We start from the raw sequence: 16184 nt of genomic DNA, 5'->3' as shown, positions 1-16184 counted from the left end.
GTCTAGATGTGTCTGTCCCCTCCCCACAGACACTCTTATCAATCGTGAAATTCGCTGCATATGGCATCAGAAGCGTAACCCAACAAGAATGTAAAACGCTCCCTCGTCTATATGCATGTGTGTGGAGTTTGGGGGGGCAGGGGTGGGGGGTCTGACCCATCCCTGTGTGCTCGATTCTGGCTCAAGTTTAGGAGTGTTCAGTAATAGGCAGTGGCCCCAGTCCAGGACAGCTGGATCATATGTGCTGACAGCCACTTTCAATGGCCCTGGATGGGGAAATGGACACTCCCTTGCATACCCTCACAAGAAGCTGCTGGGCAGGCATCAGGGATAGGCAGAGCTTAGATCCCTGCACATGTTCACACCCCTGCTGGAGTCAACAGGTTGTCCCCCACTCCCCCCCGCCCCACAACACCCAGGTCAAAGCCTGGGAGACAAAGCTTGCCCCTGTAGAGTGGAGAGGACTAGGGGCTGCAGAGGCTGGGGCCGTTATTTGCTTTCGGACTCCCCCTCTCCCCTAGGGAGAGCACGGTTAGCGGTTAGCAATAGAGGCAATTCTATGCCCAGGGATGGTCCTCAGGACTGTTCTGGGGCCTGAGGATAGGTGTTCGCAAGGCTCCTCCAACGTTCGGCCCAGAAGTGGGTCATCTTCCCCTGCTTCTCCCAGATCTCTGCCCCTCTTTATCTGTCCTGTCCCAGTCTCGCTGTCTCAAAACCTCAAGGCTGCAACTCTTTCCGAGAAAGCCAGGAACACAGCTGTGAGTCCCATTCCCTGTAGGGGAGTTCCAGCTCTCCCTCCTGGCTCCAGATGTAAAGGAACAGCTGTGGGGGTGGAAAGATGCCCAGTTGGCAGCTAAGCAGGGCCTGGGAAGATGGAGAACAAAGCAGGGAGATACAGGCAAATGGCAGGGCTCTCCTAATTCTAGAAACCCAAGGAAAACAGCATTTGTCCCCTGGCCCGGCAACCGGCGGGACAGGCCTTGCCAAATCCCTCAGACATGGCCCAAACCCTGCCCATCCCAATCCTGACAGCCTGGGCCACTGGGCAGGACCTTCTGTAAACTCCATTTTATGATTCCCACTTAATCTGAGAAAGGAAACTTGGCTTCCTTTGTCTTACTCCACCCCTGTCCTCAAACACACACCTCCCAGCATGAGGTTTCAGAAAGGAAGGCCTGGAGGGGGAGAGAGAGGGAGCAGAGAGAGGAGGATGGGTTTCCGCCACTCCCATCTGGCATCCTCCTGCCTCTCCCTACCTTTAGGATGTAAACCAGGATGAAGAATGCCAGGCTGGGTGTCCAGCAGACAGCCCACTCTGGGTGTCACCTGCTTGCCTGCTTCACCAGGGTGACAATGAATGACTTGGCACCAAGCACTGTACCCAGTAATTGTTTCTTGAATGACCGTGGCCTCCTCTGGTCCCACAGGGTCCCAGAGACACTGCTGGTCTTTAACAAGCCTGTCTAGTGCTAGGAGAGGGTGCCCCCTGCCATGACCCACTTGCCCCCATCCATGTCCTCCCCAACCTGAAGGACACAGGGTGTCACAACTGCTCCCATTTTAGGAAAAATAGTTTAATGTTAGGTTTCAAACCTCTTTTCTAGATGAGGGCCCATTCTCTGTGGGACCCCCATCCCAGTGCTTTTCCCATGCCTGCTGGGAGATAGCAGCCCCTCTCCGAAGGGCACCCACCCGCTCCAGACGTCCCTGCCCTCCTGGGAGGCCTACTCTGGGGCTAGGCTTTAGTAGGCCCTGCACTTTTGTGTTTTTATCAAAAGTGGGCAGAACACTGTATTTTGCCCCTTTTTCGACGCCATGGGACCAGCCCGTAGCACATTCCTACCCTTTAATTAAATAGCCCATTAAATAAGCCCCCGGCACTGGTGGAGATGGGGCACCATGGCACAAAGCCCGTGCCTCGGATGGCCTCCAGCCACCCCGGGGCCTCCATCCTGACCAGATCCAGCTGCCTTGAGAGCAGCCAGGGGCACGGCCCTGTCTCAGGCCCGGCCAGTACCAGGACCCCTCTCCACACAGGGGAGGGGGAGTCCAAGCAGGTCACCAGGCACCCCCACAGCCACGGATGGGGTCGTTCAGGCGGCAGAGCGGGCAGACGGGTGGATACAGCTTCCGCCCCAGTCAGAAGAACGTGAGGTTCTTGACTGCTCCGATCTCCAGCATCCGCTTGATGGCCAGGGCCTCCTGGGAGACATTGTGGCCTGACCCCTGTGGAGACAGCCAAGGAAGCAGACTAAGGAACTCCCAGGGACCTCCCCGGCCCAGCACTCTCTGATGCCCCCCACAGCCCCCGCACTTCTAGGAGCTCCCTGCCCCGGGTTGGCTCCCAGAAGGACAACACGACCCGTATGGCCAGATACCGAAGACTTAGGCCAGGAGACCAGGGGTCTGAGTTCCAGTTCTGACCCTCGAGCAGCATCTGAGCCCTTAGCACCACTCTCACCATCCCCCTCCCCAGGGTCCCCAGCTCTGTCCCAGCCAGCTCAGAAGCAGGGGCCGCTCACCACCATGGACTTGAGTGTGATCTGTTCATAGTAGTGAATGGTCTGCTTCCTGTTGTGGGCATCTGGGTAGCCAAAGCCGGCGATATGCACCAGGTCGCAGAGGTGGAGTGCCAGCGTGATGGCCAGCAAGCCGGTGGTGGGCTTCTGAAAGGGTTGTGGGGGGGAGGTATTAGAGGGAGACCTGCATCCTTCCCCGCCTTCTAGGCTAGCACTTCGCAATAGACTTTCACGGAAATGTTCTTCCTCTATGCCGTCTACACTGCAGTCACCAGCCATGTGCAGCTTCTGGGCAGGGGCGCGGGGCTGGTGCAGATGCATGTGAACCGACTCTTTCACTTTATTTAATTGTATACTTAATTTAATTAACTTAAATTTAAATGTAAGTAGCCACAGGTAACTCAGGGACACCAGGCTGGAAGGCCGGCTCAACACACCTCAGGGAGGGCTTGGGCCTCGAGGCAGTGATTCCGCGTTGAGCGTTTTACCCTGCAGAACACGAGTGTGTCCCGTCTTCACAAAAGCACTTGGAGGTGGACACATTTTACAGATGGGGAAACTGAGGCTGACAACTTCATTCAAGGAGTGGAAAGGTTCTGCTCTCTGCCTTGGAAAACCTCACCTCTTTCAGAAAACCTGGGGGGCCCCCACTCACGGGCTGTGTGGCCCTTGATGAGGATGGGCTCTCCCCTTCCGTGAAGTGGGGACAGCAGCACTGTTCCCACCCACCTTATGGGCTGCTCTGCGGGGAGGGGGAGACCTACTTTCTCCATCCCTAATTTGTCCACGGGGATGGGCAACGTGATACCCTAACCTCAACCCTTTTTTTTTTTTTTTTAAGATTTTATTTATTTGTCAGAGAGATAGAGAGAGTACAGGTAGGCAGAGAGGCAGGCAGAGGCAGATGGAGAAGCAGGCTCCCTGTGGAGCAAGGAACCCGATGTGGGACTTGATCCCAGGTCCCTGGGATCATGACCTGAGCTGAAGACAATCGCTTAACCGACTGAGTCACCCAGGCATCCCAAATCTTGCCTTCCTCAGCTCCAACACCCTGCCTTCCTGACCACTTCTGCCGCCCACTCCCATTTATGAACTGCTCCCTGGACCTTGTCAGCCCAGGTTTGCCCCAGTGTCCCTTCTGAGCATTGCCGTCATTTCATCTGTCTCTTCCTGCTGGGGTTTTCCCCTCCTGCTGTTCTGACTACCACTACGTTCTTACCCAGTTCACATGTTTGTTGAACCACATTTCCAGGGCCTGCTAGACCGCTCTGCCTCATCACCGGCTCCTGGAACCCGCCAGACTCCTCTCCCCCTGAATTCCCTATATTAGTTAAGCATGTTACCACCCAGCTAGCTGTCTAAGCTGGAAACCTAGAATTACGAGAACTCTCTCAACTTCACCTGCAAAATAAATGGTGTTGCAGGAGGTCACTAAAATAGCCCCCAGTGATCCTTGGGTGCACGTGGAACCTACCAATCTGAGACGTAGGACATGACATTCAATTGCCCTACAGGTGCCATTGGCCCTAAGATAGAGAGAGCATCCTGGTGGGCTTGACCTCATGAAATGAGCTTTAGCATCTGAGTCTAGAGGTCGGCAGTGGAGGAAGTCAGGGGTGGGATGCACAAGAAGGATTTATCGTGCTGTTGCCGGCTGGAAGGTGGAGGGGGCTCTCTCGAAAGAAACACACACAATCTCTAAGAGCTGAGGGTATCAAGGCTGAAAGCCAGCAAAGGAAACGGGACCTCAGTCCTGGAACCGTAAGGAACTAAATACCTCTGACAAGAAGGACCCTGGAAGTGTGTTCCCCCCACCCCACTCCAGCCTCCAGATAAGAACTCAGCTGTGCCCCGCTGGACCACCGATGGCCAGAACTATGAGTCTATCAGTAGGCAATACCTAAAGCCACTCAACTCTGGTGGTTTTTTAAGCAGCAATGGGAAGCTGCTATATCCAGGGCATGCCTTCCATTTCCCCCTCCCACAGCCAGAAGGTGGGTCCTGGTTCTTCTCTTATCTCCCCGCTCCAGCCTTCGTCCTCTGCCGCACACCCGATCAGGGGCATAAAACGCCTCCTTGCTGTTCCCCTCCACTTCAGTTGTGCTAGAACTCAGTGCTGGAGGAGCTGGTTGGTCTTGCCAAAGGAAGTACCCTTTCTCCAAGTCCCTGCCGGATGGGCCCCATAACCCCTCAAAGGCCCAACTCCAAGACCACCTCCTCTGGTTGGGGGCTGGGGGGACTCCCAGCAGAGGTCTGCCCCTCCTCTCAGCTCCTCCAGCATTGGGAACAACTCCCTACTAGGGCATGCTGCCACTCCCTGTTACAACCTGTATGTTTATTCTGCTAGACTGAGTGTCCTCAGGGCAAGGTGCATATCCTACACCCCAAATGTGCAAACATGAGGCCAGGGACTGAGCAGCCACAAAAGAAGGCATTCAACCTAAGCTGAATCAGAGTAGATATTCAGTGAAGAATAAAATTTTCTGCTGCGAAATTTGGCAAATACAGTGAGCATCCCCTGTGTACCAATCTCCGTGATAGGCATGTTATATAATTGTGTTTTTAAATTCTACAAGGGCCTTAAAAGGTCAGTACGAACACTGAACACCGTCCTCACCACACAGATAAGGCTCCCAGTGGCCAATCTGCTCAAGGCCACAGAGTAAGAAGCAGGACAGCCAAGTCCTGGCGATGTTTACTAGCTATCTCTGACAACTACTATCCCACACGGCCTCTCTAGGGGTTCAGACGGCACGTGTGGAAGTCCTTGGGAAGGTAGGGCTAAAACGCAAACCACAGCTTACAGAACTGTACTGTGACTCCCCAACCTGATACATGGCACGGAAGCAGGGCACGCAAGACAAACGAAGCTCGAGCTCCTTTAATTCACTCTGACGAATCCATTCCAAGATAAGATCACAGATAAAGTGACCTCACAGCCAACTGCAGACATTCTAAAGTCAAGGCCACAGACTGTTCCAGCAACTCCCTAGTTTATAAAAACGCTCCCCTAACTTTCTGCTCAGCAGACATCCTCCCCCAACTCTCCCCGCCCACAGCCAAATACACTGGACTGAATACAGGGGTCTGGGAGCTGTTCAAATGCAACCTCGGGTCTCTGTTGTTACTTTCCCCCCTCTTGGGGTCCTCCAGGGCTTCCGAAGCCTCTAGAAACATCCTGTCCCAGCCTCCAGATTCCCAGCCCACCACCCACCGTCACCCGCACGCACCTGCTTAATCTTGTGCGGCTGCTGCATGGGCAGGCTCAGCAGCTTGTCCGCTGCAATCTCCATGAAGAAAGGGTTGAGAATCCGAACCTGCCTGGGGTTGACGTCCCAGATGAGGGGAGGCTGCTTCCAGAAGCCCTTTCGCACCTGCGGGGCATACGATTGGAAGGGAGAGATGGGGGTGCGCACACGCCTGTTTCTCAAGTCCAGCTGGGCAGTGCTCAGCGGGCAGAGGCCCCCAGGAGTGCAGGGTGAGACGGGAGGGACGTGGAGGCCAGGCCCGCACCCAAGAGGGAAAGGGTGACCAGAGAGGAGTGGGGAGAGGTGGGAGGACCCTACTGGTTGAGCAGGGGGGTGGCCGCAGTGACAAGCTGTGTAGGGTATCGGGTCCAACTACTGCCCACTTCCACCAAACAGGTGGAAGGGGCTTAAGCATGGGGCTGCGTAAACCCTTGGTGAAAATGCTCGATGGGACCAGTGTCAGCATCTGACTAGATGAGAAAAAGACACAGGGGACACCACCCAGAAGGACAGACCTTCTGTTCTAGCCTACCCCTGCCTGGAGAGGACTACTGACCAGCTGCTTTCCTCCCAGGTTTCTCACTGGCACACACATTTTCTGGCAGCTTCCCTGGCCTGGGCAGCCTCAAGCTTGGAGTGCCCACCTCATGCCTGCAGGCTGTCAGACCCTGGCTGCTGTGGTGGCTTCTCAGAAGCCCCACAGAACATGGAGTTCACACCTTCCCCTCCTGGGCTTTCACAGGGCAGACATTGTAGAGCGTGAGGTCCTCAGACAGGCAGGGTCCCGTCTCGGAGCCCCACCCTCTCCCATCCCCCGAGTCCCCGCTCACCCTCTTCTTGTCACTCAGGATGGTCTCAATCCAGTGGAAGTCCATTGCCTTGAAAGCTACCAGGACGAGGAGCGTGTCTGGATTGTTCTCCACTTTGGGGTTGAAGTGGGCGGACTCCGGGTAGAAGAGACGCATGGTGGTCTTGGAGCCCACGTCGCCCTCGTAGCCAGCCACTGGGGCATTGTTCAATCTGAAAGGCCGGGAGGAGGAGGCCCGTCAGCCGGAGGCCCATGGGCCTGTCGACAGTCCCTCCCAAACAGAAGGGACAAGCGCCCAAGCTACAGACCTGATGACCACGTCGTACTTGTTGATGGCGTCCCCCAGCGAGCTGTTGCGAAGCCGGTGCCCGTTCCCCACCACCACGCAGCGGCGACACTTGAGACTGCCGTGGGAGACGGTGATCAGCCCCCAGGGAGACCCCTGTGCCCGTGCTGCTTAACTCCTGATCTGGGTCTGCCTGGGGCCTGGCTCGGGATTCCTTCCCAGGATGCCTCGGCCTCTGATCCCCACGGACCCGGCATCTCCAAGGAGCCCCACTTAGGGTCCTGCTGACTTCCCAGCCCTGGGCTTTCACGGCAGAGGAACTGAGCAGAGAACAGAAGGCGGAGGAGGAGAGGAGGGAAGGCTCCTAGTGGGGACTAATAAGAAATCCCATTTCAAAGCCCCCTCGCCTGCTGCCCAGGTCCGCGTGTCATTAGGGCAATACCCTGCCTGCTCCAGCGCCTGGATGCCCAGGTCCAGTTGCCGTGGACACTGGCGTCCCTGCCTCCCCTGGAGACGGGCAGGCTGGAAAGAAGGGTCAAATTGGCCCCAGGGGAGCAGAGATAGGAAGTCTCGCTGGGAGGTGCTGGCCCATGACTATCTCTGGGAGGCGGAAAGGAGAAGGTGCCCAGACTCGGGGCAAGGACTGTCTCCTTACCTCTGGATGCTCTCTGGGATGGAGTAGCTGGTGATGGCTAGAACCCGGAGGAGCAGGTCTTCTACAAAAAGATGCAGATTGGGAGGGGCCAATGACAACAGCCAGCTTCCCGAAGGCTGCCAGCTCTCCCATCACTGCTCCTCAGAGCCTCTGCTGCCCCCTCCTCCTCTGACCTCAGCATCGGAGCCTGGCTCAGAGCGTGGGCACCGGGACCATGAGCAGCAGAGAGCGAGAAGCAGCGTGGCCGAGGTGAGCCCACCAAGTCCATTCACCCAGCCGCTCTTACCACTCCCCTTGGTCCCGTAGGGCAGCTCATAGGCAGACGGTGTCTTGACCCAGAAATAATCCTTCAGCTGCAGGAAGATGGGCTGATCTCGGGAGTAGCTGCGGAGGTGAATGCAGGGCCGGGATGAGAAAGGGATTAATCTTAAAGAAGCCAGAAGCCAGGGTCAGGTCAGGCCCCTGACTAATATTCTATATGTCATATATAGTAGTATGTAATATTGTATATAATAATTATTATATATCATGTATTAATATAATATTATATATAATTATATATTTTAGTGATATAATTATATGATATTTTATCATATAATGTAATATGTTATATAAACTATATATTTTTATACTTAAATATATTAAATATTTTAATATACAGTAATATATATTCATGGTATATGTTTTTATATTATGTAATATATAAAATTATAATATATAATAACATTATATATAATAAACATATTATTTATAATATATAAAAGTAATGTATAATATATAATATTTGGGGCCCCTGAAACCTCCAACTCAATGTATAAATTATATTAATGGGGCACCTGGGTGGCTTAGTCGTTAAGCACCTGCTTTTGGCTCAGGTCATGATCCTGGGGTCCTGGGATGGAGCCCCCCTGGACCTGCTTCTCCCTCTCCCACTACCCCTGCTTGTGTTCCCTCTCTGGCTGTCTGTCAAATAAATAAAAATCTTTTAAAAATTATATTTATATATTATATAATATTGTATATAATAACATAATTATTCTGTCTTACTATATTGCTTATATATCTGTATGTTCAAGGGCCTCTCCTCCCCTCACGGGTCACCTAACCCATGTCCACTAACGCGTTCCCCTCCATCTACACCAGCACTGAGGCCCCCACCCTCTGAAACTCCCCGCCCACCTCGCCCTATACCCGCCCCACCTCAGCCTTAAGTACTTACTTGCCGAACAGCTTAGAGGCCTTCCTCTCCACTTCTCCCTGGAAGCACGGCTCCTTCTTCTCTGGGATGGGAAAATAAAAACTAGAGACAGAAAAGGGAGGAGGCAGGAGCTCCAGTCAGACCTCTCGGGCCCAGGGGCCAGCGTCCCAGGCAGCCTCCACTTTCTCCCATGACATAGGTCCCCAGGTCCCAGCGAGTGACGCACAGGGTAGAATCCTCTCAACCCAAGTTCACTCAGACCAACTCATGGCAGATCCAGCTCTCCTTTCTCTGAGCAGCTCTGGGGAGGAGTCACAAACCTTGCACCCCGAACCCACTATCTAACCTTCCTGGAAGGATATCGCGCTAAAAGCTGAAGGAAGGGGCCATACCCTCGCCCTTTGAACCCTCCCAGCCCCACTAGGTCGGCCACCCCTGACACTCCATCCCTGAGCCCATTGCTGAGAAGAACCAACGGGAGGACCGGGAAGCTGGACCCAAGCTCCAAGTACCTGTCTTCCCGGGAGATAGAATACCACACCATGACGACCAGGACCAGAGCCAGCATGGCCAGGAGCTTCCAGCCTGCAGGGCACATGCACAGAGGGGCTAGAGGCAGGGACAGGCAGAGACGGCCCCAGGCCACCGACCCTGTTTTGGGCCCCTGCCACCTCCAACTCAAGCAGACCCGGTCCCCAGCCCTCGCCTGGCCGTGGTTTTCCAGCACCGGGCTTGAGCCTGTGTTTCTATGGTCCTTCAAGATGAACAGAGGGCCCCCTGGCCATCTGCCTGTCCCTCCACAGCCCCCAGTGGGTCACAGATGCTGAAGACTGCTTCTGGGGGGCCCATCCTTCAGGGTCGGGGAGCCCTGGGACAACACTCACGGGACTTGCTGATCATGTTTCTCAGCGGGTAGCAGGGTTCCTGGGGAGAGCTGTCATCCCGGCTGCCTCGGGCCACCTAGGAGGTTAGGAGTCACAGGTGTATGGTCAGCTCTGGAAACCTTCTACCTAGAGCCTGGAGGACACAACCGCAGCCTGCCTTTCCTTCTCCAGAAGGCACAGAGCTGCTTCCAGGGTGGCCACCCAGAGAGCAGACATCCTCTAATCCCTTGAAAGCAGCATCTGGGGTACAGGTGGGGAAAGGGAACCCAGATCGCACTCCTCAAAGATGAGGTCCCACGCCAGACAGGCCTGTTCGAGCTTCCCTGGCGTGGTTTCTTGGTCCCCTTCCTCAGTTTGACCTGGGAAGGGCCAGCTCCAGGAGGAAGATGGGAAGTTCTACCCACATTTGCCATGGAAGTGAACTGTATGGGGCTATGATTTGTAATTTAGGCAGTGGACATTTATCATTCTCCGCCATCCAAAGCAGTCCCTTGTCTCTGCTACCACCCACCTCTCTGTCCTCGGTCTCCCACCACTCCAGCCAAACAGATCCACTCTGGCCTGGCGCTGGGGCTGTGGATGGCCCCCCAGTCCTTCTAGATTCTAACTAAATGCAAACAGGGTCCAAGCCCTCATCCTCCCAGCGCTGGGGGGTGGAGGGAGTTCCATGGAGGCAATTGTCTGAATGGGAGTGCGGGGGAGGGCAGGCATTGGTCAGAGAAGATGGGAGACCCTTTGGCATGGCAAGGACAGGGCTCTGGAAGGGGGTCAGCTGCTAAACACACATAAGCAAAGAGGTCCCTACACCCAAACTCAGCCAGGGCCACGCTGCAGAGTCACAGGGGAAACAATTTAGACAGCCTGCACAGAACACCAAGAGGTGCGGGACAGCAGGTGCCATTTCTGTCATCCACTCAGTGTTCCCCACCCCCGTCACCTGAATCAGAAGTTACCCTGGGCCGCTTCCTGCAAACACAGATTCCAGGGCTCCTCCCCGGGTCTGCTAAATCAGAGAGGGCGGGACCTGGGACAGGCATTTTCACAAGCAGCTCAGGTGATCCTTGGGATCGACCGGGGACAGGGACGGAAGCTCCAGCTCTCAGGGAGACCTGGAAAACCTCCAATTATTTCCTCAGGGCAGGAGACAGCATCAGGATGAGAGCTGGTTTTTGTTACTAATCATAAATCAATTATCCTGAACTGTCCTATTATGGAGTCGATGCTCTGCCCCCACGCTCCGCTCTGAGTCCACAAACACCAAAGAATGAGAGTCTTGGCAGGTGGGGGGAGGGGTGTGGAACCAGAGCCAGGCATCCTCAGGAGAGTCAGGAGCACCCATCCCCAAACCCCAGTAGGGATGGAGGATGACCCTATCTAGTGAAGTTCTGGATTTGTAGTTAGGAGACATCAGTGAAAGTCACGGTTCTAGAAGCTTCTCTGACCCCTCCTCCGAAAGTGGCATGCCTTCTTCCTACAGCCGCTGCCAAGTCATTCCTCACCCCGGCACAGTCCAGAGCACTTCTCCTGATCTATACTGAGCCTAGTTACTTCCTTGCTTGCTCTCTGTCTTCCCCACTGGAGTATGAGCTACTTGAGGGTACCAATGCAATCTGATTCCCAGCATCTAGCACACGGCCCAGCACATAGCCAGTGCTCAGGAAGTACTACTGATGAATGGCACATTGGGTTACCTTGGCGGTGGTGGTGGTGGGGGGGTCATTGTCCCTCTCTGACCCTCAGTTTCTTTGGCTGTGAAACTGGGAAGTTAGCCTAAAACATATTTTAAATATATAAATATTGTGTAGAACTATTTATATATTTGTATTATGGAGACGATGTTCTGCCCCCACGCTCCACTCTGAGTACACAAAAAATATATATATTTTGCAGCTCAAAATATATTTATCACATCAGCACCACGGGCATCACTAGGGACCTTATTAGAAATTTATAATCTCAGGGCACCGGGGTGGTTCAGTCAGTTAAGCATCTGACTCTTGGATTTTTGCTCAGGTCATGATCTCAGGGTCATGAGATCGAGCCCACACTCAGTGGGGAGTATGCTGGCGAGTCTCCCTCTCCCCTTCCCCCCTGCTCGTGCTCTCTCTCTCTCTCAAATGGATAAATAAATCTTAAAAAAAAAAAAAAAATGCATGCTCTCCTGCCCCTCCACACTGACAACATGAGGATTTGCACTTGAATAAGATCACCTGAGGAGTCACAGGCACATTCAAGCCTGAGAAACACTGGTTCAGGTGGATGTTTTTGACCTTGACTGAACAGGAGAATCGCCTAGGGTGCTAACATTTTTTAAAAATAAGAAATAGGGGCACCTGGGTGGCTCAGTGGGTTAAAACCTCTGCTTTCGGCTCAGGTCATGATCCCAGGGTCCTGGGATCGAGTCCCACATCGGGCTCTCTGCTCAGCAGGGAGCCTGCTTCCTCCTCTCTCTCTGCCTGCCTCTCTGCCTACTTGTGACCTCTGTCTGTCAAATAAATAAATTAAAAAAAAAAAAAAAAGAATTAAGAGCGTCTGGATCCCACACCTTGGAATTGGGACTTGATGCGTCTGGCCCAGCAGCGGAATCTGCTCGAGCGCCTCCGGGGATTCTAACAAGCCGTGAGAGTTTAGAACCGCAGAGGAGGACAAGGGCGGTGAGGATGTCCGCATGACAGCCAAAGCAGGCCGCTCGGACTTTGAGGTGTGCCTTCTGACTCAGTGGGCGAGGCTGGACACGAATTCTAACCAGCTCCCAGGTGGTGCCCGGCCGCTCCGCGGGGACCACGCTCCGTGCTGCAGAGCTCCACACCAGGACCCTCCCAGCCCTAACACCTCCCGACTTCACGAACCTCACCCTCTCCTCCCTTCCACTCTCTCTCCGTCTTCGTGACCAGGACTCACTCCATTTCCTGGCAGCTCCCTTTGTATCAGTAGGTCATAACACTGCTGGCCTGACTGGCCTAAGGCCAGGACCTGAGGAGTTTAAAAATACAGAGAGGCCTCGGCCCCAGTCTCCAAGATTCTGATTTAATGGGTTAAAGGCAGTGTCCAGGCACTCCTAAGTGAAAAACAAAACAAAACCCAACCCCCCCACACCTCTCTTACAGGGAAGCCAGCACGGACACCAGCACTTCGAGCGAGCTCCACAGTAACTGAAAGATACAGACTCCACCGCCCTCCAGGCCCCACTGGGGTGGTGGAGACCTTTGGCAGCGGGAGGTGAGCACAGCGGACTAGTCGGATCCCAAGCAACACGGCAACTAGCCCCCTTTGACCTCCTCCCCAGAAAGCCTGCCTGGCGATGGACGTCTTGGTTCCCAAACGGTGTTGGTGTGTGAGAAGCAGACAGCTGAGGCTTAAAGTTTGCCCCAAGACCCCCCCACCCCAGTCTGGGGTGTCATCAGCCCAGCCCTCCCCTCCCTGGGCCAAGTCCCGACCAGAGCCCGGCAGCCGCAGACATTCCTGGCGCCCGAGCTTGTCCGGTGGCGGCTACCCCAGGTGGACCCACAGCCTTCTCCCGGCCGTGGGCCGCCCCGCGTTATTGACCAGACCCCTGGGTACGAAAGGACACGGGGAAAGTCACAGGACAGTACCTGGGCCAGAGAGCAGGACTCTGCTCCACTCATGTCCGACATGCAGCAGCTCCTGCCTGCCACCAGCCGCCAGGGTGACCAGCTCCCCCGACACACTAGGCAAAGCTGACCCTGGGGCAGGAAGCCCGCGTGCTCTCAGGTGCTCTGCCAAATAGCGCAGCAGTCCCTCGCTGACCTGAGGCCGCGAGCACGGCCCCGGACCTCGCTGGAGGGCAGAGCCCGGGGCACAGGGTGAAGCATGAAGGCCCCGGAAGGGGCCACTGTGCCTCGGGCTGGGCGGACACTCTCCGCCTCACACACAGCAGGCACCCACCTGCTACGTGAAGCAGGAGGAACGGAATGCGCACCCGCCCAAGGGCACAGCGTGATGCCAGGTCCCTTGGAGCCCTGGGGCCCAGCGAAGGGATACGGTCAACTGTCCCCGAGCAGGGGTCTGGGAAGACCAAGGCGGGGAGAAGCAGAGGCTCGGTTCTTATTGGTTCAGAGACCTTGAGCAAGTCACGTAATCAATGTCACTGTCCCTTTGTTTCTGCAGGGAAAACACTGGAGCTGCCTGCTTGCCCCATCTAGACTCAACCACCCCTCCTGTTCCCTCCAGTGCTTCCACCAGACATCGATCCCTGCTCCCCTCGCCAGGACCTTTCCATCAGGGATCCCCCTTTGCCCTGCTTCTGCCCTCTCTCCTCTTCACTCCTACTAAACAGACTTCGATCTCCACCACCCCCCCAAAAAAACAAAGCCCTCTCTGCTTCCACCTCCTCTTCCGGCCATCCCTGCATGTCCACCTCCGCTGGTCACACTTCTGTATCTGTGCCCTATCCTCTCCGACCCCACCCCGGCTCCCACCTGAATTTTCATGCAGAAATGGCTCCTCCTCCTCCTGAAGCCATCAGCAGCCTCGTGCCAAACCTGAGGAAGTTCTATTTTCTCTGCCTCCTACTCTGAAGGTTTTGATACTGTCGGCCAATGCCTGTGGCTTGAGTCAGGACTCTCCCTGTTTCCCTCTCTCAGTGACAGTCTCTTCTGGCGCCAGTCCCTTTAAGAGCTGGCATTCTCCAGGGATCTGTCCTTGAACCTTTGCTCTCTTGCCTTTTATTACAGGACAAGTTCATTCATTTTCAGATGTCTGCCTGCTGATCCTACCCTGATGAGTCAGACCCTCCCCAGACCCCACCCTCGTGTTTCTGGTTGCCTGTGGCCCTTCCTACCTGCATCTTCCTTAACTCTCCAGTTAACACGTCACCAGCTAGACCGCTTCTCCCACTCTGCCCCATCCACTCCCGTACCCACAGGATCATAAACTCAGTCTTCCAACATCTGCCCCCGCCTCACGCCATCCCCACAAAACAGTTAGTAAGCATGATTGATTCTACCCCATTTCCTCATTCCAACCAGCTCACTGAGCAACTACTGAATGCTTGGCTTTGTGGGAGGCACAGGGGATGTGAGGCTTTACAAAACCCAGCTGAGAGGTGACTGGCTGGTTCAGTTGTAGAGGCAGGAAACTCTTGGCCTCGGGGTTGTGAGCTCGAGCTCCATGTTGGGTGTAGCAGTTACTAACAAAATAAAATAAAGTAAAATAAAATAAAATAAAACCCAGATGCGGCATGAAGGCCACCGGTCTAGAGCCTCAGAAACACTTTATTTTTAAGATTTTATTAATTAATTTGGAAGAGGGAGAGAGAGTGAGAGTGCACAAGCAGGGGAGCGGCAGAGGGAGAGGGAGGAGCAGGCTCTCCATTGAGCCGAGAGCCTGACACGGGACTCGATCCCAGGACCCTGGGATCATGACCTGAGCTGAAGGCAGACGCTGAACAAACTGAGCCACCCAGATGCCCCTCAGAAATGCTTTAGAATACAGTCCTCCATCTCCTGATCTCCTGTCTCCTTGAGACACAACAAGTCTGGATCCCATCCCAATCCATTTGCTTCCTAATTGGTCTCTGTCACATGTCTTTCCTCATTCAACCCCTTTCTTTGGAACTGCCAACAAGGTATGCTTGCAAGAAATAATTTGGAACAAACCACCCTCCTGCCTCAATGGCCCCCATTCCTTAAGTGAAAAGCCAAAGCTCTTTAGTGGCCATCAGAAGCCTTTACCCTCGGGCCCTAGGTGCTGAAGGCACACCTCCCACCCTCTTCCCAAGCACACCGCGGAAGCTGCCTTTCCCCCTCCCCTCTGCCCACCTCTGCAGCAGGATACCCTAAGCCCCTTTCCCCCAAGGACAACCCCACTCCAGCACCAGTCCAAAGGGCTCTTCCTCTGTGAAGTCTTTTACGATATTTCTAAGAACCGATGTTTTTCTTCTCACCAAATATTGTTTATAACTTGCTTCTGGCACTTAACAAGTAATATAATTTCATGTTATATAATTACTGCTTTTCATGTCTCACCCACTATCTACTGACCTGAAACTGGAGGCTCGTTTACACCAAGAGTCTATTAGACCTGGATCACAAGATGCTTTATCCCCTAATACAATTTTATGTTATGTTATGTTTTGTATCTGGCCCATGAGACTATGACCTCTGTGGTCTGGGAGAGTTCTTTGTATTTTCAGACTCTATTATAGGGTTCAGAAGGTAGCTGATGTTTTGTAAACATCTGACACACAAGCAGTCAGATGAGATTAAACACGCATTACATCCCTTATTAATTACTAAAATGTACAGCGCACTTACCCTGTGGGACACCAGGAGGGTCCCCATCCCCTCGCCATTGCTTTGGCGACCAGATAAGTCACTGTTGTGGGGGGTGCACACGGAATGTTTAACAGCATCTTTGACCTCGACCCACCAGATGCCAGCAGGAACCCCAGTGCCCGGCTGTGACAACCAAATTGTCTCCAGACATTACCAAATGCTGAGAACTACTCCGCTAGACATTTTTAAGGGCTGTCCAAGTATGATCTCAACCCTATAAGTTAAGCACGATCATGACCTCCGTTGCAGAAAAAGGGACCCAGGGTTCAAGAAGGGTCAGCTACTTGCCT

The 16184-nt window shown here is 54.1% G+C and overlaps 1 protein-coding gene across 5 annotated transcripts in view; it reads right to left on the bottom strand.

Moving 5' to 3' along the window:
• Nucleotides 1–610: 610 nt before the first annotated feature.
• The window catches only part of ST3GAL4 (ST3 beta-galactoside alpha-2,3-sialyltransferase 4), a 32105-nt gene continuing 16531 nt past the window's right edge, over nucleotides 611–16184 (bottom strand). For 4 of the 5 annotated variants that reach the window (XM_032868889.1, XM_032868891.1, XM_032868888.1 and 1 more), the window contains exons 2-11: nucleotides 9599–9674; nucleotides 9227–9299; nucleotides 8736–8816; nucleotides 7803–7900; nucleotides 7517–7577; nucleotides 6884–6979; nucleotides 6598–6787; nucleotides 5750–5893; nucleotides 2523–2666; nucleotides 611–2226 (exon numbers count right to left, since the gene is read on the bottom strand). In XM_032868889.1, coding sequence (XP_032724780.1) covers nucleotides 2140–2226; nucleotides 2523–2666; nucleotides 5750–5893; nucleotides 6598–6787; nucleotides 6884–6979; nucleotides 7517–7577; nucleotides 7803–7900; nucleotides 8736–8816; nucleotides 9227–9299; nucleotides 9599–9614 — 990 coding nt within the window. In that variant the 5' untranslated portion in view covers nucleotides 9615–9674 and the 3' untranslated portion in view covers nucleotides 611–2139. Of the gene's footprint in view, nucleotides 2227–2522; nucleotides 2667–5749; nucleotides 5894–6597; nucleotides 6788–6883; nucleotides 6980–7516; nucleotides 7578–7802; nucleotides 7901–8735; nucleotides 8817–9226; nucleotides 9300–9598; nucleotides 9675–13191; nucleotides 13279–16184 lie in introns of those variants that run through there. The other variant, XM_032868887.1, reaches the window with a different exon arrangement.

The sequence above is a fragment of the Lontra canadensis genome, unplaced genomic scaffold (genome assembly GCF_010015895.1).
Source record: "Lontra canadensis isolate GAN:19392208 unplaced genomic scaffold, GSC_riverotter_1.0 scaffold36, whole genome shotgun sequence".
In the NCBI taxonomy this organism is placed as follows: Eukaryota; Metazoa; Chordata; class Mammalia; order Carnivora; family Mustelidae; genus Lontra; species Lontra canadensis.
This window is presented reverse-complemented; position numbering and strand designations above follow the sequence as displayed.